At 46.7% G+C, this 26,624-nt stretch overlaps 1 protein-coding gene across 1 annotated transcript in view; it reads right to left on the bottom strand.

Annotated features, from left to right (window-relative positions):
- Nucleotides 1–2,936: 2,936 nt before the first annotated feature.
- ankfn1b (ankyrin repeat and fibronectin type III domain containing 1b) overlaps nucleotides 2,937–26,624 on the bottom strand; it is a 299,590-nt gene continuing 275,902 nt past the window's right edge. Inside the window, exons 9-24 of the mRNA XM_014158873.3 lie at nucleotides 26,348–26,545; nucleotides 25,226–25,339; nucleotides 24,998–25,095; nucleotides 23,203–23,293; nucleotides 21,045–21,152; nucleotides 18,734–18,833; nucleotides 12,303–12,435; nucleotides 11,954–12,073; nucleotides 11,274–11,489; nucleotides 8,373–8,539; nucleotides 8,085–8,235; nucleotides 7,557–7,725; nucleotides 7,050–7,216; nucleotides 6,588–6,795; nucleotides 5,675–6,357; nucleotides 2,937–5,439 (exon numbers count right to left, since the gene is read on the bottom strand). Coding sequence (XP_014014348.3) covers nucleotides 5,119–5,439; nucleotides 5,675–6,357; nucleotides 6,588–6,795; nucleotides 7,050–7,216; nucleotides 7,557–7,725; nucleotides 8,085–8,235; nucleotides 8,373–8,539; nucleotides 11,274–11,489; nucleotides 11,954–12,073; nucleotides 12,303–12,435; nucleotides 18,734–18,833; nucleotides 21,045–21,152; nucleotides 23,203–23,293; nucleotides 24,998–25,095; nucleotides 25,226–25,339; nucleotides 26,348–26,545 — 3,044 coding nt within the window. The 3' untranslated portion in view covers nucleotides 2,937–5,118. The remainder of the gene's footprint in view (nucleotides 5,440–5,674; nucleotides 6,358–6,587; nucleotides 6,796–7,049; nucleotides 7,217–7,556; nucleotides 7,726–8,084; nucleotides 8,236–8,372; nucleotides 8,540–11,273; nucleotides 11,490–11,953; nucleotides 12,074–12,302; nucleotides 12,436–18,733; nucleotides 18,834–21,044; nucleotides 21,153–23,202; nucleotides 23,294–24,997; nucleotides 25,096–25,225; nucleotides 25,340–26,347; nucleotides 26,546–26,624) is intronic.

Raw genomic sequence — 26,624 nt, 5'->3', positions numbered from 1 at the left:
TGGATCAGACAGATTGAGGGGGGTCCGGCTCCATTCATTGAGCTCCATGTGAACAACAGAGGCCCTACTTCAAAAACAAGCACTGACTCTCTGCCACTACTGGCCCCAGTCAACACAGAGTCTACACACACAGACACACACATACACACAAGCAAACGCACACACACACAACATTTTGACCATGGTGTTATTTACTATTTTACAATGATATTCTGCTCCTAGGGTTTTGCCATTTCTCCACACAAAAGCACCTAACCTTACTATTATGACCACTACTAGGGTCACTACTCCTATACAATATCATGTCAATAGTAACAACTTTTGCTATGAATCTAAACTCGTTCCCAGGCTATTGTGCACAGTGCATATAGGCCTGGGATATCAACCATTCAAAGTCGGCCGTAGTGGGAGTGACCGTAGAATTCTATGAGAGTGACCTACCGAGTAATATATTTGTCATCATTACATTTTTCCAATTCATACGACTGTGAGATGTGGCTCTGTGCCTTTGGTGTTCTAGCGTACGGGGGAGGGTTAGGGGGAAGGTGCGGTGGGAGATGATTGTTTAGTAGATTAAGCCGATTAAAGCCAATTAAATTGGCGCCGGGAGATTCTCCCGGCACTCTGTATTGGCTAATGAAGGCCAAGTTTGATGTTTTGGTCCACACACACACACACACACACACACACACACACACACACACACACACACACACACACACACACACACACACACACACACACACACACACACACACACACACACACACACACACACACACACCCTCTCCTCTATGGGTCTCCCTGCCTTCCTCCCTCTCTCCCTCTCTCCCTCCCTTCCTCTGAAATCACTGGCACTTCCAGAAAGCTCCGAGGCGCCAGTGGTGCGGGGCTCATCTCTGGGGAACAATAAAGCAGATCTTCATAAAAACTTCAAAAAGCCCTTTGCCAAGTGTTTTATAGGTGCTTTAAAGGTTTATTGGCCCTGGGGAAAGAGAGCTGAGTGTTGCAGTAATCTAAGCACTGCAGCCCTGTTTTTCCACCCACCGCACTGCTGCTGCTGCTAATACTGGCTGTGTGTGTGCGTGTGGATGTATGGGATGGAACTGGGGGGGGGGGGGGGGGGGGGGAAACAGGTGATCACAGAATGAAGGAATGGAATGGCATGAGAGGAAAGAGGGATTCTGGTCTGTCACCGGCACAACAGACCTCCTGTCAAAACAAATTTGACGTATTACATATTATATAATATATGACAGCGTGTATGTCCTGTATTCTCATATATTTCCTGTATTCTGAGTTTCCTTTAATAGAAAACACTTGTGTTACAGATTCGTTTTATATTCCAAAATAGTGTGTGTGCGTGAAGAGTGTGTAAGGTCATTTGATCACTAAACCCTGGGGCTGCTATCCTTACCTTAGAGGGGGTCAAGTCCAAGACTGAAGGGGAGGGGACTAAGGCACCACCCCTTCACTAAGGACAGAGACCTTAATCGGGACACGAACGCACCCATGCAGACACCCACACACACAGGCTAGAATGGCCCAGCATCAGGACTTCACTGGCGTCTGCCTCCGAATCATCACTTTCAGCTCCAGGAAGTCCTGACGAAAGAAAATGATCAAGTGAATCCCCTTCAATTTCTTTTATGAGTGTGAATCGACACTATTCATGGACTTTTCGGAATGTTTTCTTTAAAGTATGTCCAGATATGCCAGGGCCTAAAATTAGCATGGGTCTTCCCGGACTCTTCAGGTTTAAAATTAGAAGGTGTCAGAATTCCAGGACAATTCTTAAGTTACTGTCAATAAACAGTAAAGGACTTCTCCTAAAAGTGCAGAGTGCTTGTGTGTGTGTGTGTTAAGTGTGTCATGCTGTGTGTATGTGGGTGTGCGTAAAGGCATGAAGGTGTGAATCTGTGTGTTTGTATGCATGCGCATTTGCACATCTATATATTATCACTTTAGTGTGTCAGTGTGTGTGTCAGTGTGTGTGTGTGTGTGTGTGTGTGTGTGTGTGTGTGTGTGTGTGTGTGTGTGTGTGTGTGTGTGTGTGTGCATGAGGGGGATGTGTCCAAAACATGCAGCTATACAGAAATCATACAGTTGAGTTACCAGGATATTGACTTTCAAATGAAATATAGGCATTACGTATGAATTCCTCTTCTGCATGTAAATGCTTGATATTTGATCACGAAGATAATAGACCAACTCATATGATCATAATATGTGGACTCTTGTTCCACAGACTCAAAAGGACCGATGATAACTCATTATGATATCATTGTAAGATGATACCGTCTGACATTTCGTACAATGCATTTTAGCTGTATCCTAACGCATCATACCTGTCAGCTTTAAGTCAAAACGCTACAGAGCTTAGCACTATGACAGTTTCAAGATCAAAATGCCAGTGCAGCTGCCTACCATTCCTTTTTCATCTGTTGGCCAGCTCATACAGATGAGGTCATTGCTATATAGCATATGTAGGACCAAGTGAGTTATATTTGTCACTCAGTCTTCTTCATATCATGCCACAAGACTGCTCCAGTTTAATTTCATATGCTCCGCTGACGTTTGGCAGGGCACACGTTTTGTATCTGAAATTAGATTTCCTCACGGATTCTCCTTCTAGTTGGAGCTGGTTTGCGAGTGGATGCCATAATTATTACAGGATGCCCTTCAAAACCTCCAACTTGCATCGTCTGAAACATGGTTTGATTTCTTGGAGAACACCACCGAAACTCTACGAGATCTCAAACACCTCCAAAGGGTTCATCTCGAAGACAGGATGTGTTAAAAAGGACAGACGTCACATTTTTTTTTTAAAAGCCTCTCCGAACTTTGAGCGGGTCAAACGTGCAACCATGTCTACTTCCTGCAATCCTGCACAGTGATCGGTTAAAAAAAAGAAACCCTGAAATCAACAGTTTTATTTGATAATATTAATTTATTGTTCAATAAAAAATAGATTTAAAAAAAATGACTTCATGACTATGCTCAGTGGATCTGCCAAGGGTCCAAGACAGAGCTTTCCTTCTCCTTTGACTGGTAAGGGAGACACAAACCCCCTTTACCCTCTGCCCCTCCACCTTTCAGAATTGACCTCTGACTTCTGTACTCTTGACAGACCCAGCAGCCCGACGTCTAACAGTAGATACATTCAGTCCAGTTTTTCTCTATATTGAAGTTGTTTTTTGCAGTTTGCCCTTGTAAAAAAAAAACGTCTTTAACAATGTGAATTAAAGATACATCTAAGCGCAAACAGAAGAATTCAAACCGTCAGTAAAACCAATACTTTTCAATTACAACTTCACATCAGTTGCTCTTTAAGACTATTTTTTTTGTAGTTATATGTAAACACACGTTTTTGGGGAGGATAAAGGAAACGGAACTCTGTAAACACTTATATCAGGCTCGGTGAACACAACCACGTCTAAGGAAAGACTAGAACAAGGGTAGAAGGTTCAAGAACAGGTTTAAACTTTTCTGGACCCACAATGTTACAGTAAGTGCAGGCTTTCATTTCAGTCATCATATTCAACCAGGGTCTTTCATACGTGGTTGATACGCCTTATTTTTTAACCTTTTCAAATGCTATTTAAGTCCAAAGAAGGAGTGCATTGAAGGTTTTGCCTTTCTACCTAATGAACATGAAGACAAGTGCTAGACTAAAACCAAAGCCTGCAGTTACTGTGAGCGGAAGGAGCCTATAGCGTCATGTCGAAGAGCAACTTGGCCAATCCTATTTCCATTGGAGTACTTACAGCACTGTACAGACGAACAGACCCCCAATGAGGAGACAAACACCTCTTAATGGTCGGACTGGAGTACCAGCGGCCTGGGTCAGACTGCACTGGCTATCGGTTAGCACATGGCTAGTATGGCCCAGACTTTTCACGAATTCTGGAAGGTGTACAATCGTCTCGAAACACAAAGAAACAAACGAGAAAAAACCACGTGGAAGTAAAGTATTGCTTCTCTTTCTTTGTTCCTGTTTGGGTTTTGTTTTTCAAAAATCCAAATCTGCTTTCTATGCCTTTTCGATGGCTGAGTTGGATGAGATGATGGTTTGTTTTATGACTTCACCACAGATCGGCGGGTGTCGCCATGTACAAAGTATTTTCTCCTGCACTCAGGACGAAAAAGAAACACCAGAAAGTAAGTGCCAGAATCCCAAAGACATTGCAGCCTCCCTCTCTCTCTCTCTCTCTCTCTCCCTCCCTCCCTCCCTCTTGTGTGTAATCCTCTGTACTCCTGGCTCTCTCCTTCCCAAAAGTTACAACAGTGGCCAGGGGAGGCGAGTCTGACAGAGTGACAAACTTAGAGGTCAAACCGCAGGGCAGATTCCAGATTATGTCCCGAGCTGGGAGACGCCAGCCCCCTTCCCTCACGCTGGGCCCTCTGGGAAGAGTCCAGGGCCCACATCCTGGGAACGTCGGGAAGGCCGGCTGCAGGGTTGCAGCCAACAGCCTCTTGGAATGAGAGAGAGAGAGAGGGAGAGAGAGAGTTCATAGGAAAAGTTCATAGGAAAAGGCTTGTCCGCCCGCATGTGGCTGCAGATGACGATACCGTGGCGTTCTGGCAACGCAGGCGCCAAAATGTGTTGCAGTCAATCACGCCCCATGCCAAAGCGCGGTAGCATTCATTCATTAATCTTCCTCACGTCACATCCCTTTTTTGGGCTTTGACGTTTGGTGAAGCAAATAATATAATAACAACAGTTTTCCATTTCCTTTTGTACATTTGATGTCCAGGTGAGTATTGAGGAAGAAAGTGTAGTTTACATGGGGTGGGAAGAGACTTCATCGAAACAGAGTCTCACAGCAGCATTTCAGTTAACAACTAACAAACAAACATAAAACCACCGTCTATGCTCTGTAGCTACAGTAGCTGGATGGTAAAAACAACCGAAGAGGAAAAAAGTTTGAAAGAGAGAAAGAGAGGGAGAAAATGTGAGAAAATTCCAGTGGAAGTTCATCCCAGCTAGGCTGCCTCGCTTTGGCCCATGTAAAACGTTAAAAGTTAATGTCCCAACATTTCCAAAGGAGGAACCTCCATCGAGTAGTCCAGACCTAAATCCCCCCCCCCCCCCGAATCCTTCCCCACCCCTTAGTTTCAGACAGTAGTCGCCCTGCTGTACTGCAGTGCCAGGGGCGAGTACTCCTTGATGCGGACACACAGCTTGCCCCGGAGCCAGGGGTTCTGCAGCTCCAGGGGACAGAAGTCATCCTGGAGCCACTTCTCCCTGCCGTCCACCACCAGCACCAGTCCAAAGTGCTCCAGCTGCTCAGGGCTGTACAGACACTTCTCCCCCTCCGCTCCCCCTCCATTACTACTGCTACTGCTACCACTGAGGAGCCGGCGCGACACCGCGTTCATCTCCTGCACCACCAGCTGGACCATCTCCCTGGCCGACGTGCCTGGTGTCACCCGCAGCTGGGAGGGAGGGAGAGAGAGAGACAGAGAGATGAGGGGAGGGATAGAGAGTGGAAGAGAAAGAGGAACAGAGGCAATCAGATTAAGCAGAATGTGAATGGTCAAAAGGGGTTTCAATGTTACAACTGGGGCAGAGTTATGACAGTTTCATAATTGGATACCCAAATTAAAGAGTTACCCAAACATGAACAACAATTCATTAAACCCGGACATCCTCAAGCCAAGTTCCACATACCTTGACACTGGTTTCCTTGGGGAGCCCGGTTCGGTACTGCGGGTACACCCGGAGCGTGGCGTGCCAGCCTTTCCTGTGGGCACCGGGCGAGGGGGAACCTGAGAGCCTCTGGGTGCCGCTGTCCTCTGACAGGGTGCGGGCGGGGGGCTGGGGGTGCGTCAGGCATCGCTCAGCAGGGCAGCAGCGGTCCACAGAGGAGGGTCGGTGCCAGCGGCGATGGGGAGAGGAGGATGGTGAGGGTGAGTGTGCAGTATGACCACCAGAGGAAGAGGGGAATTCAAGACTACTGGTTCTCACACAGAAGGCCTGCCTCTTCTCCGTGATCCTCAGTAGTTCGATCTGCCTGCTGGGTAGGATGAAGTCGCTGTCGAAGAGCTCCATGGGACCCCCCCTGCCCCTCCGCCTCTCCCCACCGGGCCCCCCTCCGCTCAGCCGTTGTTCGCCGGTAGGGCCTGTCTGGGGCTCCGAGGCCTGGAGCACGTCTGGGGTGGAGTCTCTCAGCGCTCCTGTCCCTGAACCCCCTCCACCCCCTCCTCCCACACCGCCGCCGGAGGAGGAGAGGGGCGAGGGGGGCAGAAGGTCCAACTCGCGGGGGCTCTGGGCACGGCTAGAGTCATAGTCGCTGTCAGTGGTGAGGAAGACCTCAGAGGAACCCTCTTCATCTGAGAGACCGTGGAAGTCTACTGTGAGGGAGAAACAAAAAACACAATTATTCATCTTTAGGTCAACCACACACAATCATCCCCCTGTGGGTAAAACACACACAACCATTCACCTTTGTATAAGCCACACATACACAAACAATCACTTATTTTCTAGTAAAATGGACCGTACACCACAAGACTGTGTGATCAGGAGGAAAAAACCCTTGCACTGTCTATGCCCCCTATAAGATAGGTTCTCGGGGTCTTACCAGAGTGCTTGCGGCTGGGTTCGGGGGAGGGCATGGGTGAGGGAAGGTAGTCTGGCTGGGAGGAGGTGGAGCGGGGCGTGTCGGGCTCCGCGTCGCTGGAGAAGTGGATGATCCAGGCCAGGGAAATGGCCCCGGTGGGCTGCTTGTAGCGGGCATACTGCAGGGCGTCCATGATCCACCGCGCCTCCCGCCACACCTCCTCCATTTGCTGTAATAGGGGGAAACATGCAGGAAAAAAACATTGTTAACTTTTAATGCTCTTTCAAATGCAATATTGTTTACTTTTTGTGCTCTTTGAAACGCCATGTGCTACAAATGAGCTCCAGGTGGTCTTTAAGCTTCTTGCGTGATGCTTGCTTAGCTCTGATATGACTGTAGTTTCCATTATTATGGAGCAATTGGAGACTACATCCAGATCAGGATATCTAGGTTACGGTTAGCTCAGCTATGACTCCCACCTACCTGCATGTGCTCCTGGACCTGCTGGTGTTTCTGCTTGGCAGCGTGGAGCTCCGTCTCAGAGAAGGCCTCCCTCAGGGTCTGCTGGGACATGAGCGACTCCAGCTCCAGCAGGGCAGACACACGGCAGTACTGCCCTATGAAGCTGGGGCAGTAGGCATCAAAGTGAACTGTAGACGTGGACAGGATAGAAAAGGGCACAGGACAGACTTATTATCTAGATTTAAAAAAGACTAAATAGCTGATAGAAAAATACAAACACCTTTTCCACCTTTTTGACTACTGATAAGTGCACTTCAGATACGTTTCACTTTTTAATGCTTTTAATTGCTTTGGGTTTAGTGCACACTCTCCCAACAGTCTCAAGCATTAATTAATTTGAGTCAACTGCACAAACAATTTAAAGTCACAATAGGCCAATCAATCGGATGTCAACTGAATGACCATAGTTGAATAAATAACAGTAATTGGAAGACATAAGGAAATCCTACTAGACAGAGCAGTACTGACCCAGCTCAAAGATCTGCAGAGGCAGGGTGAGGAAGCCTGATCGGGGGGAATAGGGGTTGTTCTGGCCGGGGGCCGTACACACGTCGTCTGAGGGGGGCAGAAGTAGCAGGAAGGACACCTTGTCCCCAAATTCCAACACCTCCTGGGCGTAGATACGGAAGTCCTGCACCTGGGACAGCGGGGACAGCATACTGAGTCACAACTATGACATTGATGCCATGTAATGGATAGATGGATGGAAGGATGCTTAAAATGTATTCCAGCTACTGTAGAACTATAGGTTGTTGCTGTGGTCATCTTTGGGTGTTACTGTCATTGCTTCTGTTTTAGAAGGCTCAGGATCTACAAGCAACCCATTCCCATAAGAAGCCTTTGGAAGCGCTGGCATAACCGCATTCCACCCAACCTACAGTACATGTTTGCAGTGATGGATGGATGGACAGACGGATGGACGGATGGAATGGATGAGTTGATAGATGGATGGAATTCTGGGTGGATGGATGGCTGGGTGGATGGATGAGTGCTGACCTGGCTGACAGGGATGTTCATGTGGGCCATGAGGTCCTTGGCAGCGCTGCGTAGGTCCTGTAGGAGGCGGTGTGGAGCGCTCTGCACATCCTGGTCCATCTCCAGAGACTCCTCCAGAGAACTGAGGGCCTGCAGCCACTGCCACTCCTCCCTGTTACACACACACACGCAAACACACACAGTTACAATTATATTACAGACAATGGCTAGTATTTCAATAACAACACCATAACATGAAATCAATGAATTCACTGATAAACCCCAGTGGCTGGTATCCAGGTACTTCACCTAGACACATTACAGTTGTCTCGTATCTTAGCATGACAGAGGACGTTGGGTAGCTTCTGAGGCACCAGGGCTCTGATCTGGTCCACAGAGCTACACAGCTTCAGGTAGCCCAGGTACAGGCCTGGGGAGAGGAGCTTCCTGCTCCGTCTGTGGTACGCCAGCTTCTCCTGAAATAGACGATGGGAACCAGACGGGAAAGGCATGAGACAGCTGTTGTTGATGTCTGGGATGGCCTTTGAAATAGTTTATTTTGATGTCATTTATTTAGATGTTGTTGTTGCTTTGAGGGCTTTGAGGATCAGCTTGCTCCAGTCTGTGGTCTTTTGTCTTTTTTTAAAAGTTCATGTGAAATAATAACCGTACAATGCATTTCATATGTTTTCAATCATATAATTCGTTCATATTTGGCATCATAAGCTATATTTACAGTTTCTTTCTATCGCTTTGGTGCATTTTCACAATGCTTAGTACAAAATTGAAAACAGATCCTTAAAATGGCAGTTGCTTCAAAAACACAATTTCAGTTGACTAAGTATAACACACAAAATCATACAATCACTTTTTCACTAAACTTATTAATCAGAGTTTCATCTAGAAATACATGTTTCACATTGCAATACATGTTCATATGAAGTAATTGCTTTCACAATGCAATGATCACATCACTTTTGATATGATTGTCTTCACATTTGTTAAAATACATTTTACTATTACTAAAGCCAACTGCTCTTAATTGATAATTGTTTGGTAAACCTATCGATTTTAAATTCTGAGAACTACTTAATGAAAATGTATGTTTGTAAAGTACAGTGCATTCGGAAAGTATTCAGACCCCTTGGCTTTTTCCACATTTTGTTACGTTACAGCCTTAGTCTTAAATTGATTAAATTGTATTTTTCCCTCATCAATCTACACACTATACCCCATAGTGACAAAGCATTTTTTTTTATGTTTGCAAATGTATTAAATAGTAAAAACTGAAACACATTTACATAAGTATTCAGACCCTTTACTCAGTACTTTGTTGAATCACCTTTGGCAGCGATTACAGCTTTGAGTCTTTGGTATGACGCTACACGTTTGGCACACCTTTATTTGGGGAGTTTCTCCCATTCTTCTCTGAAGATCCTCTCAAGCTCTGTCAGGTTGGATGGGGAGCGTCGCTGCACAGCTATTTATCTATTTTCAGGTCTCTCCAGATATGTGCGATCGGGTTCAAGTCCAGGCTCTGGGTGGGCCAGACTTGTCCCAAAGCCACTCCTGTGTTGTCCTGGCTGTGTGCTTAGGGTCATTGTCCTATTGGAAGGTAAACTTTCGCCCCAGACTGAGGTCCTGAATGCTCTGGAGCAGGTTTTCATCAAGGATATCTCTGTACTTTCTCTGTGCTCCATTCATCTTTCCCTCGATCCTGACTAGTCTCCCAGTCCTTGTCGCTGAAAAACATCCCCACAGCATGATGCTGACACCACCATGCTTCACTGTAGGGATGCCAGGTGCCAGGTTTCCTCCATATGTGATGCTTGTCATTCAGGCAAAAGAGTTCAATCTTGGTTTTATCAGACCAGAGAATCACTTGGTCTAAGTCCTTTAGGTGCCTTTTGGCAAACTCCAAGCGGGCTGTCATGTGCCTTTTACTGAGGAGTGGCTTCCGTCTGGCCACTCTACCATAAAGGCCTGATTGGTGGAGTGCTGCAGAGATGGTTGTCCTTCTGGAAGGTTCTCCCATCTCCACAGAGGAACTCTGGAGCTCTGTCAGAGTGACCAATGGGTTCTTGGTCACCACCCTGACCAAGGCCCATCTCCCCCTATTGATCAGTTTGGCCGGGCAGCCAGCTCTAGGAAGTGTCTTGGTGGTTCCAAACTTCTTCCATATGATAATGATGGAGGCCACTGTGTTCTTGGGGACCTTCAACGCTGCAGATTTTTTTTGGTACCCTTCCCCAGATCTGTATCTCGACACAATCCTGTCTCGGAGCTCTACGGACAATTCCTTCAACCTCATGGCTTGGTTTTTGCTCTGACATGCACTGTCGACTGTTGGACCTTATGTAGACAGGTGTGTGTGTGTGTGCCTTTACAAATCATTTCCAATCGAATTGAATTTACCACAGGTGGACTCCAATCAAGTTGTAGAAACGTCTCAAGGATGATCAATGGAAACAGGATGTAGCTACTGTAAGCTCAATTTCAAGTCTCATAGTAAAGGGTCTGAATACTTATAGAAATAAGGTATTTCTGTATTTTATTTGTAATACATTTACAAAAATGGGAGTATTGTGTGTAGATTGATGAGGAAAATGTTTTATTTAATCCATTTTAGAATTAGGCTGTAACATAACAAAATGTGGAGAAAGTCAAGGGGTCTGAATACTTTAAAATTGCGCTGTATGTCTGAAAGACTCTTATTTAAATGAATGGTGTTTCAGGGAATTTGAGCATACAGGAGATTACAGGAGCTGTTTTGCTGGCATGGATCCATTGGACCTGATGTCTGCTGTGACTAAATGTCTGGACTAGCTTGATAGCTTGATAGACTACTTAGATACAAGTGACATGCACATTGGCATGACAGGCAGCAGATTGCCGTGTGTACAATTAAAATAAACACATACAATGTGGTGAAGGGTAAATATAGGGAACTGTTGTGGTTACATTGTGGTTTTGGTTTGGTATGAATGCAGCCTTAGCCTCTTTTAAACATGCTAATTTGTACGCTGTTCAAATGAATACCTAAAGCTTGCGTAATTTTCTTCAGATTCAAACTCAATCCAATTAGCTATTTCAAATGACTTCACCTTATTCTCTGGGGATTCTGTAATGTTTAAGGAAAAGGGTCTCGGTGTCACTAACGTTACATTGCTAAGCTCTAAACGCCAGAGGTTGTAGTGGGTTGGGACATACGTGGAGGGTGATGAGCAGCGTGTCCAGGGCCGTGGGCTCCTCGGGGGACGAGATGGACTTGCGTTGAAGCTGAAGCTTACACAGATGTGTCCACTTCACCCCGTCCAGACTGGGACACACGTTCATGTCCCTCAGCAACACCAGCAGAGCGTTGCCATGCTTGTCTTTGATTGGCTCAAAATAAACCTGACCCAGGTCCTGAGTTCCCAGCATTCCCTGCAAAAACATCCCCAAAAAGACCTTTTCAAAGACACATGGTTTTGACCAGAATGGTTTCAACTAACATTTGATGGTTCTGACCAATATTTGATCAATATGTCATGGTTTTAGAGAGGAGTTATGTTTTTTTAATCAAGATTTTATGGTTTTGACCATGTTATCAGTGGTAACTAGTAATAAATGACCATGAGTGGTTATAAGGGTGTTACTAACATTTACAGTTAAAGTCATTTAGCAGACCCTTTTATCCAGAGCGATTTACAGGAGCAATTCGGGTGAAGTGCCTTGCTCAATGGAACATCAGCAGATTATTTACCTTGTCGGCATGGGGATTCAAACCGGTGACCTTTCGGTTACTGGCTTAACGCTCTTAACCGCTAGGATATCTCCCTGCCATTTAAGGTGTTATGTATTAAGGTGTTATGTCATGTTTATAACAGTATTGATGGGTAAGGACGTACCTGTAGTTGGGATACGGCCTGCAGCATCTTGAGGCGTGTCTGGAGGGTGCAGGAGCAGGAAGACTGGGAGGGGCTGAGACACTGCTGCAGCCACGGAATCTCCTCCCATAGGTAGGACACCTGGGGATGGAGAAACATACAAGCATTTAGGATAAAATGGTAATTGCGCAGCAATAATCAATTCTTGTTTATTTCTTTAGGACTCATTAAAGCAAGCAACTCTGAGTACCACGTTGTTAGCATGTTAGCAATTTTGTAGAATTCTTTGAAGTACTGTAAGTCCCAGAATGTACCAACCGTTACCACCTAAAATGCGAATGGTTAGGTATGGAACTAGTCTGTATGTTACCTTAGTGAACCATAGGAAGTCCTGCATCAGTGAGCTGGAGTAGGAGTCATCTATCTCTACGATAGGGATCTGGTCCTCAGGCGTCACAAGTACGTTGTCATCTCGGTAGAATATAGACGTCAAGTAGAGACCTCTGGAGGACCAAAGAGACAAATCAGAGTCAGTTAGTTGGTCTCCTTGAACTATTCATTCTCACAATAGCCTATACGTAGAACGGCATTTGAGATTATATTTTGTGGCATTCGTAGCATTTATACAGTACCAGTCAAAAGTTTGGACACACCTACTCATTCAAGGGTTTTTCTTTATTTCTACATTGTAGAATAATAGTGAAGACATCAACATAATGAAATAACACATATTGAATCCTGTAGTAACCAAAAAGTGTTAAACAAATCAAAATATATTTTTGATTTTAGATTGTTCAAAGTAGCCACCCTTTGCCTTGATGACAGCTTTGCACACACTTGTCATTCTCTCAACCAGCTTCCCTGGAATGCTTTCCCAACAGTCTTGAAGGAGTTCCCACATATGCTGAGCACTTGTTGACTGCTTTTCCTTCACTCTGCGGTCCAACTCATCCCAAACCATCTCAATTGGGTTGAGGTCGGGTGATTGTGGAGGCCAGGTCATGTGATGCAGCACTCCATCACTCTCCTTCTTGTTCAAATAGCCCTTACACATCCTGGAGGTGTGTTGGGTCATTGTCCTGTTGAAAAACAAATGATAGTCCCACTAAGCGCAAACCAGATGGGATGGTGTATCGATGCAGAATGATGTGGTAGCCATGCTGGTTAAGTGTGCCTTGAATTGTAAATAAATCACAGACAGTGTCACCAGCAAAGCATCCCCACACCATCACACCTCCTCCTCCATGCATCCCGGTGGGACCATACATGCAGAGATCCTCTGTTCACCTACTTTGCGTCTCACAAAGACACGACGGTTGAAACCTAAAATCTCAAATTTGTACTCATCAGACCAAAGGACAGATTTCCACCAGTCTAATGTCCATTGCTCCTGTTTCTTGGCCCAAGCAAGTCTCTTCTTCTTATTGTTGTCCTTTAGTAGGGGTTCATTTGAAGAAATTTGACCATGAAGGCCTGATTCACGCAGTCTCCTCTGAACAGCTGATGTTCAGATGTGTCTGTTACTTGAACTCTGTGAAGCATTTATTTGGGCTGCAATTTCTGAGGCTGGTAACTCTAACGAACGTATCCTCTGCAGCAGAGGTAACTCTGGGTCTTCCTTTCCTGTGGTGGTCCTCATGAGAGCCAGTTTTATCATAGCGCTTGATGGTACTTCAAAGAATTCTACAAAATTCCTTTCCTGAGGATGGCTCACCTCTCACAGTTCTGGGTGACTTTAACCTCCCCACGTCTACCTTTTACTCATTCCTCTCTGCCTCCTTCTTTCCACTCCTCTCCTCTTTTGACCTCACGCTCTCACCTTCCCCCCCTACTCACAAGGCAGGCAATACGCTTGACCTCATCTTTACTAGATGCTGTTCTTCCACTAATCTCATTGCAACTCCCATCCAAGTCTCCCACCACTACCTTGTATCCTTTTCCCTCTCGCTCTCCTCCAACACTTCTCACTCTGCCCCTACTCGGATGGTATTGCGCCGTCGCAACCTTCGCTCTCTCTCTCCCGCTACACTCTCCTCTTCCATCCTATCATCTCTTCCCTCTGCTCAAACCTTCTCCAACCTATCTCCTGATTCTGCCTCCTCAACCCTCCTCTCCTCCTTTTCTGCATCCTTTGACTCTCTATGTCCCCTATCCTCCAGGCCGGCTCGGTCCTCCCCTCCTGCTCCGTGGCTCGACGACTCATTGCGAGCTCACAGAACAGGGCTCCGGGCAGCCGAGCGGAAATGGAGGAAAACTCGCCTCCCTGCAGACCTGGCATCCTTTCACTCCCTCCTCTCTACATTTTCCTCTTCTGTTTCTGCTGCTAAAGCCACTTTCTACCACTCTAAATTCCAAGCATCTGCCTCTAACCGTAGGAAGCTCTTTGCCACCTTCTCCTCCCTCCTGAATCCTCCTCCCCCTCCCCCCCTCCTCCCTCTCTGCGGATGACTTCGTCAACCATTTTGAAAGGAAGGTCGACGACATCCGATCCTCGTTTGTTAAGTCAAACAACACCGCTGGTCCTGCTCACACTGCCCTACCCTGTGCTTTCAACTCTTTCTCCACCCTCTCTCCAGATGAAATCTCGCGTCTTGTGATGGCCGGCCGCCAAACAACCTGCCCACTTGACCCTATCCCCTCCTCTCTTTTCCAGACCATTTCCGGAGACCTTCTCCCTTACCTCACCTCGCTCATCAACTCATCCTTGACCGCTGGCTATGTCTCTTCCGTCTTCAAGAGAGCGAGAGTTGCACCCCTTCTGAAAAAACCTACACTCGATCTCTCCGATGTCAACAACTACAGACCAGTATCCCTTCTTTCTTTTCTCTCCAAAACTCTTGAACGTGCCGTCCTTGGCCAGCTCTCTTGCTATCTCTCTCAGAATGACCTTCTTGATCCAAATCAGTCAGGTTTCAAGACTGGTCATTCAACTGAGACTGCTCTTCTCTGTGTCACGGAGGCTCTCCGTACTGCTAAAGCTAACTCTCTCTCCTCTGCTCTCATCCTTCTAGACCTATCTGCTGCCTTTGATACTGTGAACCACCAGATCCTCCTCTCCACCCTATCCGAGTTGGGCATCTCCGGCGCGGCCCACGCTTGGATTGCGTCCTACCTGACAGGTCGCTCCTACCAGGTGGCGTGGCGAGAATCTGTCTCCGCACCATGTGCTCTCACCACTGGTGTCCCCCAGGGCTCTGTTCTAGGCCCTCTCCTATTCTCGCTATACACCAAGTCACTTGGCTCTGTCATATCCTCACATGGTCTCTCCTATCATTGCTATGCAGACGACACTCAATTAATCTTCTCCTTTCCCCCTTCTGATGGCGAATCGCATCTCTGCATGTCTGGCAGACATATCAGTGTGGATGACGGATCACCACCTCAAGCTGAACCTCGGCAAGACGGAGCTGCTTTTCCTCCGGGGGAAGGACTGTCCGTTCCATGATCTCGCCATCACGGTTGACAACTCCATTGTGTCCTCCTCCCAGAGTGGTAAGAACCTTGGCGTGACCCTGGACAACACCCTGTCGTTCTCCACTAACATCAAGGCGGTGACCCGATCCTGTAGGTTCATGCTCTACAACATTCGCAGAGTACGACCCTGCCTCACACAGGAAGCGGCGCAGGTCCTAATCCAGGCACTTGTCATCTCCCGTCTGGATTACTGCAACTCGCTGTTGGCTGGGCTCCCTGCCTGTGCCATTAAATCCCTACAACTCATCCAGAACGCCACAGCCGTCTGGTGTTCAACCTTCCCAAGTTCTCTCACGTCACCCCGCTCCTCTGCTCTCTCCACTGGCTTCCAGTTGAAGCTCACATCCGCTACAAGACCATGGTGCTTGCCTACGGAACCGTGAGGGGAACGGCACCTCCGTACCTTCAGGCTCTGATCAGTCCCTACACCCAAACGAGGGCACTGCGCTCATTCACCGCTGGCCTGCTGGCCCCCCTACCTCTGCGGAAGCACAGTTCCCGCTCAGCCCAGTCAAAACTGTTCGCTGCTCTGGCACCCCAATGGTGGAACAAGCTCCCTCACGACGCCAGGACAGCGGAGTCAATCATTGAGGGTGCCCATGGTAATGAGCGTGCAAGCAGTTGCTCCCGACGCCACTTGCATCCAGCATCCACCGAGAGGCTCTTGCTGCCAAGGGGAATGCCTGACAGCTTGAAAGACGTTTTGCGCACTACAGTGAAAATGGTTAACTTTGTTAAAGGAAGGCCCCTGAACTCTCGTGTATTTTCTGCACTATGCAATGTTATGAACAGGCCCCCATTAACATTGACAGGGCTGTAGTGGAGTGGTTCGAGAGTTTTCACATCACCAACGAACTATCATGGTCCAAACATACCAAACATACCAAAACAGTCGTGAAGAGGGCACGACAAAACCTTTTCCCCCTCAGGAGACTGAAAAGATTTGGCATGGGTCCCCAGAGCCTCAAGTTTCTACAGCTGCACCATCGAGAGCATTCTGACCGGTTGCATCACCGCCTGGTATGGGAACTGCTCGGCATCTGACCGTAAGGCGCTACAGAGGGTACTGCGTACGGCCCAGTACATCACTGGGGCCAAACTTCCTGCCATCCAGGACCTATATAATAGGCAGTGTCAGAGGAAAGCCCATAAAATTGTCAGAGACTCTAGTCACCCAAGTTATAGACTGTTTTCTCTGCTACCGCACGGCAAGCAGTACCAGAGCGCCAAGTCTAGGACCAAAAGGCTCCTCAACAGCTTCTACCCCAAAGTCATAAGACTGCTGAACAATTGATAAAATTGCAACCGGACAATTTACATTGACCCCCCTCCCCCTTTGTACACTGCTGCTACTCCCTGTTTGTTTGTTACTTATGCATAGTCACTTCGCCCCCACCTACATATACAGATTACCTCAACTAGCACACTGACTCGGTACCGGTGCCCCTGTATATAGCCTCGTTATTGTTAACCTGTTAGGGCTAGGGGGCAGTATTGACACGGCTGGATAAAAAACGTACCCGATTTAATCTGGTTACTACTCCTGCCCAGTAACTAGAATATGCATATAATTATTGGCTTTGGATAGAAAACACCCTAAAGTTTCTAAAACTGTTTGAATGGTGTCTGTGAGTATAACAGAACTCATATGGCAGGCCAAAACCTGAGAAGATTCCATGCAGGATGTGGCCTGTCTGACAAGGTGTGTTTTATCTTGGCTCTTTTTATTGAAGACTGAGGATCTTTGCAATAACGTGACACTTCCTACGGCTCCCATAGGCTCTCAGAGCCCGGGAAAAAGCTGAATGATATCGAGGCAGGCTCTGGCTGAAACACTTTATCGCGTTTGGATAGTGGCTGGTCAGAGTACTGTGGGCTTAGGCGCGTGCCCGAGTCGACCGAATGCTTATTTTCTTTCCTCTGTTTACCTAAATGCAGATTCCCGGTCGGAATATTATCGCTTTTTTACGAGAAAAATGGCATAAAAATGGATTTTAAACAGCGGTTGACATGCTTCGAAGTACGGTAATGGAATATTTAGAAATGTTTTGTCACGAATTGCGCCATGCTCGTCACCCTTATTTACCCTTTCGGATAGTGTCTTGAACGCACAAACAAAACGCCGCTGTTTGGATATAACTATGGATTATTTTGAACCAAACCAACATTTGTTATTGAAGTAGAAGTCCTGGGAGTGCATTCTGACGAAGACAGCAAAGGTAATAACATTTTTCTTATAGTAAATCTGACTTTGGTGAGTGCTACATTTGCTGGGTGTCTAAATAGCTAGCCCTGTGATGCCGGGCTATCTACTGAGAATATTGCAAAATGTGCTTTCACCGAAAAGCTATTTTAAAATCGGACATATCGAGTGCATAGAGGAGTTCTGTATCTATAATTCTTAAAATAATTGTTATGCTTTTTGTTAACGTTTATCGTGAGTAATTTAGTAAATTCACCGGCAGTGTTCGGTGGGAATGCTAGTCACATGCTAGTCACATGCTAATGTAAAAAGCTGGTTTTTGATATAAATATGAACTTGATTGAACAAAACATGCATGTATTGTATAACATAATGTCCTAGGGTTGTCATCTGATGAAGATCATCAAAGGTTAGTGCTGCATTTAGCTGTGGTTTGGGTTTATGTGACATTATATGCTAGCTTGAAAAATGGGTGTCTGATTATTTCTGGCTGGGTACTCTGCTGACATAATCTAATGTTTTGCTTTCATTGTAAAGCCTTTTTGAAATTGGACAGTGTGGTTAGATTAACGAGAGTCTTGTCTTTAAAATGGTGTAAAATAGTCATATGTTTGAAAAATTGAAGTTTTAGCATTTTTTAGGTATTTGAATATCGCGCCACGGTATTACACTGGCTGTTGAGTAGGTGGGACGCAAGCGTCCCACCTAGCCCATAGAAGTTAAGAAGGAAATAAATTCCACAAATCATCTTTTAACAAAGCACCACTGTTAATTGAAATGCATTCCAGGTGACTACCTCATGAAGCTGGTTGAGAGAATGCCAAGAGTGTGCAAAGCCGTCATCAAGGCAAAGAGTGGCTATTTTGAAAAATCTAAAAAATAAAATATATTTGATTTGTTTAACACTATTTTGGTTACTACATGATTCCATATATGTTATATCATAGTTTTGATGTCTTCACTATTATTATAGAATGTAGAAAATAGTACAAATAAAGAAAAACCTTTAAATGAGTAGGTGTATCCAAACTTTTGACTGGTGCTGTAGGTGTGAAAATAAATAATCTCATGAAAGTGAAGATGGAAGGCAGTAGATATAAGAAGGTGTAAAAATGCTTAAATACCGTTTCAAGCTTTTGACAAATTTGCTGGTAGGTTGGAAGAGGTGGCGCAGGCTTTTGGATACGGAATGTTTCCTCACGTGTGGAGGGGCTTTGCACTGCTCTGAAAGGATGAGATGGTCAAGACAGTGATTAATAGAACTACTGCACCAAGCCAAAGACACAGTAAGAATTTACAGTAAGAATTTTCTTTGGTGCATCACTGTTAGGAATGGATATTGCATCCTGTGTCCCACAGCTTAGGTGTATGCACAGTAGTGTAGTGGAATGTGTCGGTAATCTCATGTGTTCTATTCAGGTTAGGTCAGTTGACACATTCACACACACTCTGAAGCAGACTATAGGGCCAGAGGAAACCAGCCATTCTAAGTGCAGTCACAAAGGAGGGCTGGGTGTGTGTGTGTGTGTTTACCTGGACAGACAGGAGGTGTCAGAGCCTGCCGTATATAGATATAGAGACCTAAAAAGACGTACTGGGGGGACGGAGGGTGGGGCAGGGGGTTACAGGAGGAGGAGGTGGAGGGGTGAACCCTTCGTCTTTCACTGACAGGGAGGTCAGTTCTCTCTGAGGGGACATGTTTATTTTTAGTGGGCCTGGGGGGGGGCAAGTGAGATAATGTGCTTTACAATTCATTAGAACCTGCGGGGTCCCCCCCTACACAGAAGCCCTGAGGCAATCTCACTCCGGCTCAGGCCACTTAAGTCAATAAATCCCCTATTCAGGAGAAATGAACACATTTTATTTTCATGAGACGAGTCGTGGTGGAATAACAAGAAAACGAGCTGCAGTTCACCTCGCCCCCCCTTTCCAACAGCCCTCTTACCGCCCTGACACTGAGTAAGACAGACAGGTATAGCCGTCCGCTGGGGTGCCTGTGTTAGTCAAGGCCCCTTTCACAGTTGAATTAATAGTGTTTGGAGAAGGGGGGTGCGGGTGGGCAGTTTTGGGGGGGGGGGGGAGCAGACAGGGGTCCCGGAGGCCTGTAGGGGGACCAGGCTGCAGCCAGTCAGTGTTAATTTATAGCCCTCAAACTAGAGTCAAGGCTCCGTCTCTACAAGAACAACAAACATGACCTGGGACAGACGACCTCAGCTACCGTGCGTGAACTGGAAAAGCCTGGCCAGGAGACTGAATGCTGACTATTATATAGATTATTACTGATGACTATACATGACATGCTACATACATTATATCATTATGCGTATATAGTAGGCATAGTATACGCTGCTACTCCCCTGATTACTATATGTGACATGTTACGTCATTATGCTATGTATATACAGTAGGTATATACGGTTATACATAGTAATAGTTTACTATACAGTATATGCATATACTATATATCCTACCATTTCGATATAGGGCTGAGCTGACTGACTAACTGTTTTATTTTTTTATTTTACCCCTTTTTCTCCCCAATTTCGTGGTATCCAATTGGTAGTAGTAGTTACAGTCTTGTCTCATCGCTGCAACTCCTGTACGGACTCGGGAGAGGCGAAGATCGAGAGCCATGCGTCCTCCGAAACACAACCCAACCAAGCCGCACTGCTTCTTGACACAATGCACATCCAACCCGGAAGCCAGCCGCACCAATGTGTCGGAGGAAACACCGTAGACCTAGCGACCGTGTCTGTGTGCACTGAGCCCGGCCCGCCACAGGAGTCGCTAGTGCGCGATGAGACAAGGATATCCCTGCCGGCCAAACCCTCCCTAACCCGGGCGACGCTGGGCCAATTGTCGCGCCCATGAGCCTCCCGGTCGCGGCCGGCTGCGGCAGAGCCTGGACTCGAACCCAGAGTCTCTGGTGGCACCTTAGACCACTGCGCCACCCGGGAGGCCCACTGACTGACTGTTTTGTTGTGAAACTGGATTCACAACCACCAGAGAAAATCTTCTATGTTATCAGGCCTTCAATTATCGAGCCAATTTACTGTAAGAGGTATTTTGGAAACAAAAGCAAAAGGAGCCATTGAACAAGAAGCATACCCAAAGCACAGTGAAGCATTGAGTGAGATCCCCAAGATCTATTTGCCTTTGAATATGCTCCCACTCCAAGTGAGAGACCAAGGAACATTATTCAGTTAGGGGAAACGGCTTACTTATGAAAAGATGGGGGTTCATTTCAGTGTGGCACAAAGTGTTCAGGACTCAAGTTTCCCTTAACCACAGACCTAGGATCAGATTACTACAGCCCCAGTCTAACCTTCACATTAAGGAGGATTCAGAACGGTCTGATCCTGTATAAGTAGTAGAGATGACTTATGCTACATGTCGAGATAGCCGAGAAGAGAAGATGGGGAAGACTCTTTATACCGTGGCACACACAGTGGCGATGCGTCTCTTTAATCTGTCCCAGTAGCTGGTCTAGCGCCTCCTTCTGTCCCCGCTGGCGAGGTGCGCGGCCGTCAATCTCCCTCCAACCTGCAGATACATACAGAAACAATGAACAATAAATACAAATGTGGTGCCACCTGGGGTGCCACCTACAGCCATTGTGCCCTTGAGCAAGGCACACACACTGCAAACTGTGCCAGTGAACTATCAATATCATAAACCTGCATTACATGGAAATACTGGGGGGAAAAAAACATGGTGTGTGTCAGTGCCACCTCAGTGTGAGAAAGCTGTGGTTGGCTAAGAAGGAGAGAGGGAGAGACAGCTCCAGTGTGTGCTGCCGCTGCCACTTGGAGCGAGCCGACTGAGAGCACTCAGTGTGTGCAGACCTGTCCCTCCCTCTCCCCCCTATACATACGCGCACACACGGCGACTGAGAGATGCAGGAGTGCAACACGCCACACGCCTCACCCCGCCCACATACTGCACACCACACACACACACACACACACACACACACACACACACACACACACACACACACACACACACACACACACACACACACACACACACACACACACACACACACCACACACACACACACATCGCCTACAGTACACAAACACACTGTACACCCCCCTACATAGACAGACACACTACACATCTCTCCCTCAGTCCCACTGTATACACAAGGGGTAAACAGTTTAGTATAGACTCTCCCTCTAGATAGAGAGAGTGTGGCAGCAGTGGCCCGCGGAGGAGTAGAAAAGGAAGGAGGGAGGACGATGTGCTGGTGATAAGACGGCAGCAACAGCGGCGTCTTGGTTATCCCCCGTGGGCCCCTGGAGGCTGGGTGAAACACCGTGAGCTCTATTCCCGGAAAGGTTCCTGTCCTGACTGGACAACTAGCCTCTTTAATGGCCCCGGCGGAGAGAGAGGTCCTCGTATAAGGGCCCCACTGTTGGGCCTTTACGGCCCCAGCTCTCACAGACATGCAAATATTTCCAGTGGTAGCCCAAATGGAAAACACAAACACGCAACCATCGAAATTAGCTCGGAGGGAGGGGAGAGAGGGGGGGAGGAGGTGGTTGGGGGGAGAGAGAGGGAAAGCCCAGGCTGACTCTCTCTCCCTCACTTTCTCTCTCTCTCTTTCTCTCTCATATATACAGGGAGAGATACAGACATGCTCTACACACTACACAGACTTGCACAGGCAAATTCATACACACATTGGTATGTTCGTATGTGTTTACACCTTTTTACACAAGGCCAGAAACACACAAACATGCTTAAAATGAACACCCACAAACAAGTGCAGACAAGCAAATATGTAGGTGACATACACAATAACACACACATATTGAACGTGTTCTAAACGCAGGAGTACACACTGTCTATTCTGCTGTCATACACTGCAGTTTCCTTTCGCTCTCTCTCCCACCATGGACATTCAGTTTGGTCAGGTGTTGAAAGGAAAAGTCAACAGCAGTTGACGCACTTTGAGGTTTTTATGCACAAGCTCTAAAACTCATCCCACACCACGATGTCGGGAATCCCACTCGGAATGTGGAAACGACTGAGGGTCGGGTACATCTCAATAATCTAATTTGGCTTCCTCTCCTTGTGTCCTCACTGGGAGAGCGAGAGAGATGGGAGGAAGAGAGAGATCGAGAGTGATCGAAAGATCAAGCGATCGAGAGAGTGAGAAAGAGACAGGGAGAGACAGGAAGAGAGACAGCCTTTGAAAGACAGAGGGAAGGAGAGAAAGAGAGAGAAGGAGAGAGGCAGAGGTGTTCTGACCATTCATCTCCTCAGCTGTTGAATTGGATGACTTCACACCACCCATTGGCTGATCTCATTAGTCCAAACACACAGCTAAGGTTACACACACTGACGTCCGGCATTAGACGAGGGTCCGGCACCCTGCTTCTGGCCAGGGGGGGTCTAGCTGCCAACCACCAACCTCCTAACCACCCAATACCATGGACGTTGGTAAGAGGGAGTTAAGCATTGCTGAAATGACGTTGGCGTTGGAAATTCGGCTCAGACGACACGCTTGATGCGGGTTTAATGAGAACAGCCCAATGCACGCACGAACCGACACACAGATGAGGGGATAGAGAGGTGGACTTACTGGAAGGGGAGGCGCAGGATGGGGTGGAGTTCTGGGCAGGACCCCATCCCTTCATGTTGAAGGCAGACACCTGGAAATAGTAATATTCTCCCTGTCACAGAACAGCACAAAGAGATGGCATTAGCACAATGCACTATGAAATAAATGAAACAAAATAAATGAAATATTATTATTATTAAAGGGTCTTTTGAATTATTTGCGATAAAGTGTCTCTAATTGTGATGCAGTTGACAAATTATGTATTGTCTTTCATAGCATATACATTGGGTGGTAATGTTTGTCCCTGCATGTCCTCATACTGTCTGTGTGTGTGTGGGCGGCATGGCGACAGAGCCTAGAGGACCTATATGCACCGGGGGATTTCTCCTGCACAATAATGTCCCCGGAGCGTCTGTCTGTCTATGTGCCCGTCTAAAATGAAAATCATAAATCAGGTTATGTATTGTTTGCGTGTGTGTGTCTGGCTGAGCTCCCTTATGCAATGACGGGAGCTGCGATTTTAAACAATGAAATGTGTTTGAGCAGTTTATTTTACAGAGCTCTAACTCTTTCTGCCTTAATTTAAATGTGTGTGCGTGTTACGTGTGTGCGAGTGTGTGTTTATAGAGTGTGTGCTCAGATGACTAGTGACTAGAAAGGAAACAGAATTTTTGGAGTACAGAAAGTATCACATGATAAAAGGCCTTAACAATGTGACATCTAACCGAGTGGCTCAGACACATATGTGATTCCTATCATGGCCCTTCATGTGGAATAGTGGCCTTCTAAATGTTTTTATCGGTCAAAGCTACCAGCTGTTGGAAAGCTAACTGTTGTGTTTTTGTGTGTTGCTTTCTCACCCGTAAATGGGGAAAGTGTAGCTGTATGCCATCACTGGCGGCCTTTATAAGGCCTGAGGTGGAAGCATTGGAAATGTGCTTTTCAGACACATGGGAAAGTGTCGATCTGACTGAGACATGGTGACATTTTGACATTCTGATTGAGCATCACTCTGATGTGATGGACCTGTGTGTGTGTGTGTGTGTGTGTGTGTGTGTGTGTGTGTGTGTGTGTGTGTGTGTGTGTGTGTGTGTGTGTGTGTGTGTGTGTGTGTGTGTGTGTGTTTGCCTCTCTAGCTGAGGTATTTAACTTGGATGTAAGATTTGATGGAAATGAAATTATTCATTGATAGCTGGGGGAGAAAAACATCAGGGCTTTGGAATAGCCCTGTGTTGTGTTCAGTAGGGAAAAAAGTGAATAAAATAGGTATGCCAGCAGCATAGCACCCTGCATCCCACTGCTGGCTTGCTTCTGAAGCTAAGCAGGGTTGTCCTTGGATGGAAGACCAGATGCTACTGGAAGTGGTGTTGGAGGGCCAGTAGGAGGCACTGTTTCCTCTCCCCCCCAAAAAAAGAAATATATATCCCAGGATAGTGATTGGGGACATTGCCCTGTGTAGGGTGCTGTCTTTTGGATGGGACGTTAAACGGGTGTCCTGACTCTCTGTGGTCACTAAAGATCACATGGCACTTATCGTAAGAGTAGGGGTGTTAACCCTGGCTAAATTCCCCATCTGGCCCTTATACCATCACAGTTACCTAACCATCCCTAGCTTACAATTGGCTCATTCATCCTCCTCTCCCCTGTAACTATTCCCCAAGTCGTTGCTGTAAATGAGAATGTGTTCTCTGTCAACTTACCTGGTTAAATAAAACGGTGCTATCTAAACTTGTCCAATTAGAGTGTAGAATGCTGTTTTTTTTGTTGCAAAGCGTTTTGGTACGGCGTGCCCTACTGAACATGAATATATACTCACGCGTGTGAGGTCAGTAATGTTGCACTGCAGTAGACTGGTGTCCTCTACTAGCACCTCACCCAACAGAGGACTGAGGGAAGGGGAACTGCTCCAACTCACTGTGGAGCGCACACACACAGTTACATTAGTGCATTTCATACCTACTTTCCTCCCAATCTCTATAGAATAATAAACAGGACTTCATGTCTGATTAGTAAGCATTGCAAGTAGCATGTAACGGGTGCTGACCTTTGTACTTGGTGACTACCGCAGAGTTGACACTGAGAGGCTCCTGGAAGTCCACCCTCAGACTGGAGCTGCTACTGACAGACAGACGGACAGAGCTGGGAACATCCGGAGGGCCTGTGGACGGACAAACATCTTGATATTATCTGGTATTGCTTGCTTTTTAGGGCTTCAACACTGTTATTCAGTGAGTCAGTGAGAGTCAATCAGGGCTGACAAAAAGTCTGAAATGTTAGTGGTTTGATAGAATATGTCACATACCCAGCAGTCATCTACATTGATATCGCACTTTACAATCATTCATCGGTCGACTTGCAGTAACACAGCTACATACAGTGTTCAATCACTCAAAGACGTCTTTTTTTCTTTATTCATAATCCTAACATGCACCTTCCTCTATCTGAAGAATTTCACTACTGTGTTTGAGTGCCTGAGAAAAGCCTACAAAATGTGTCTGGTCATAAAAGCATGGAGTATGTAAAGTAATGAAGAACTCCTCTATGCATCAAAGTCCAGATTGAGTAGGGTGTAAAGGGGCTGTCTGTCTACCTACCACCACGCGTGTCAAGAAATGCCTATAAAAAGTTAAAGAGGGAACATAGACGCACTACACACACACCCCAGACGTGCGCACACACACACAAACACACGCACGCACACATAGGCCTACTCACACATGCATGTGCTCACACATATAAGCATGAACACACACACACACACCCCGCTCTGTCCCAGCCATCACAACGTGGAACCTATTAACAGCTCAGCCCAGACAGAATGCCACCAAAAAAAAAAGAACCAAAAAAATGGAAATCAAGGCGACGCTGGAAAGATCTGGGCCCCAACTGTACTTCAAGTGGAGCCTATCACATGATCTCTGGCTCCAAAATATCTAACACACACACACACACACACACACACACACACACACACACACACACACACACACACACACACACACACACACACGCAAACACACACACACACACACACACACACACACACACACACACACAGCATATTTTACAATTAAGTGGCACAAAGTAGTGTGTGTATAATGTGTGTTATGGCGTGTGTGTCCGTGTGTGTCCGGGTGTGTGTGTGTGTGTGTGTGTGTCTACTGACTGGCATGCTCAAAGCCCGTCTGCATGCGTCTGAAGAGCCGGTGCCTCCACTCCCAGGCCTTGAGTTGCCTCTCATGGTCCGACGCCTCCCGCTCCCCGGGGAACTCACTCCGCACCTGGGCCTGCAAGTCCCCCACACGCTGCTCGGCCTCACGGACCAACGTGGCCAGGTGCACCGCACGGCCCTCCAGGCTCACAACTGCAGGGCACAAACACACACAGTTGTAATTTGGATTACACACTAAGGCAACGATCGACACATTACCAGCCGTGCTCTT

The sequence above is a fragment of the Salmo salar genome, chromosome 19, assembly GCF_965601325.2.
Source record: "Salmo salar chromosome 19, fSalSal1, whole genome shotgun sequence".
In the NCBI taxonomy this organism is placed as follows: domain Eukaryota; kingdom Metazoa; phylum Chordata; class Actinopteri; order Salmoniformes; family Salmonidae; genus Salmo; species Salmo salar.
The sequence above is the reverse complement of the archived record's forward strand: the minus strand, read 5'-3'. Positions and strand labels throughout refer to the sequence as shown.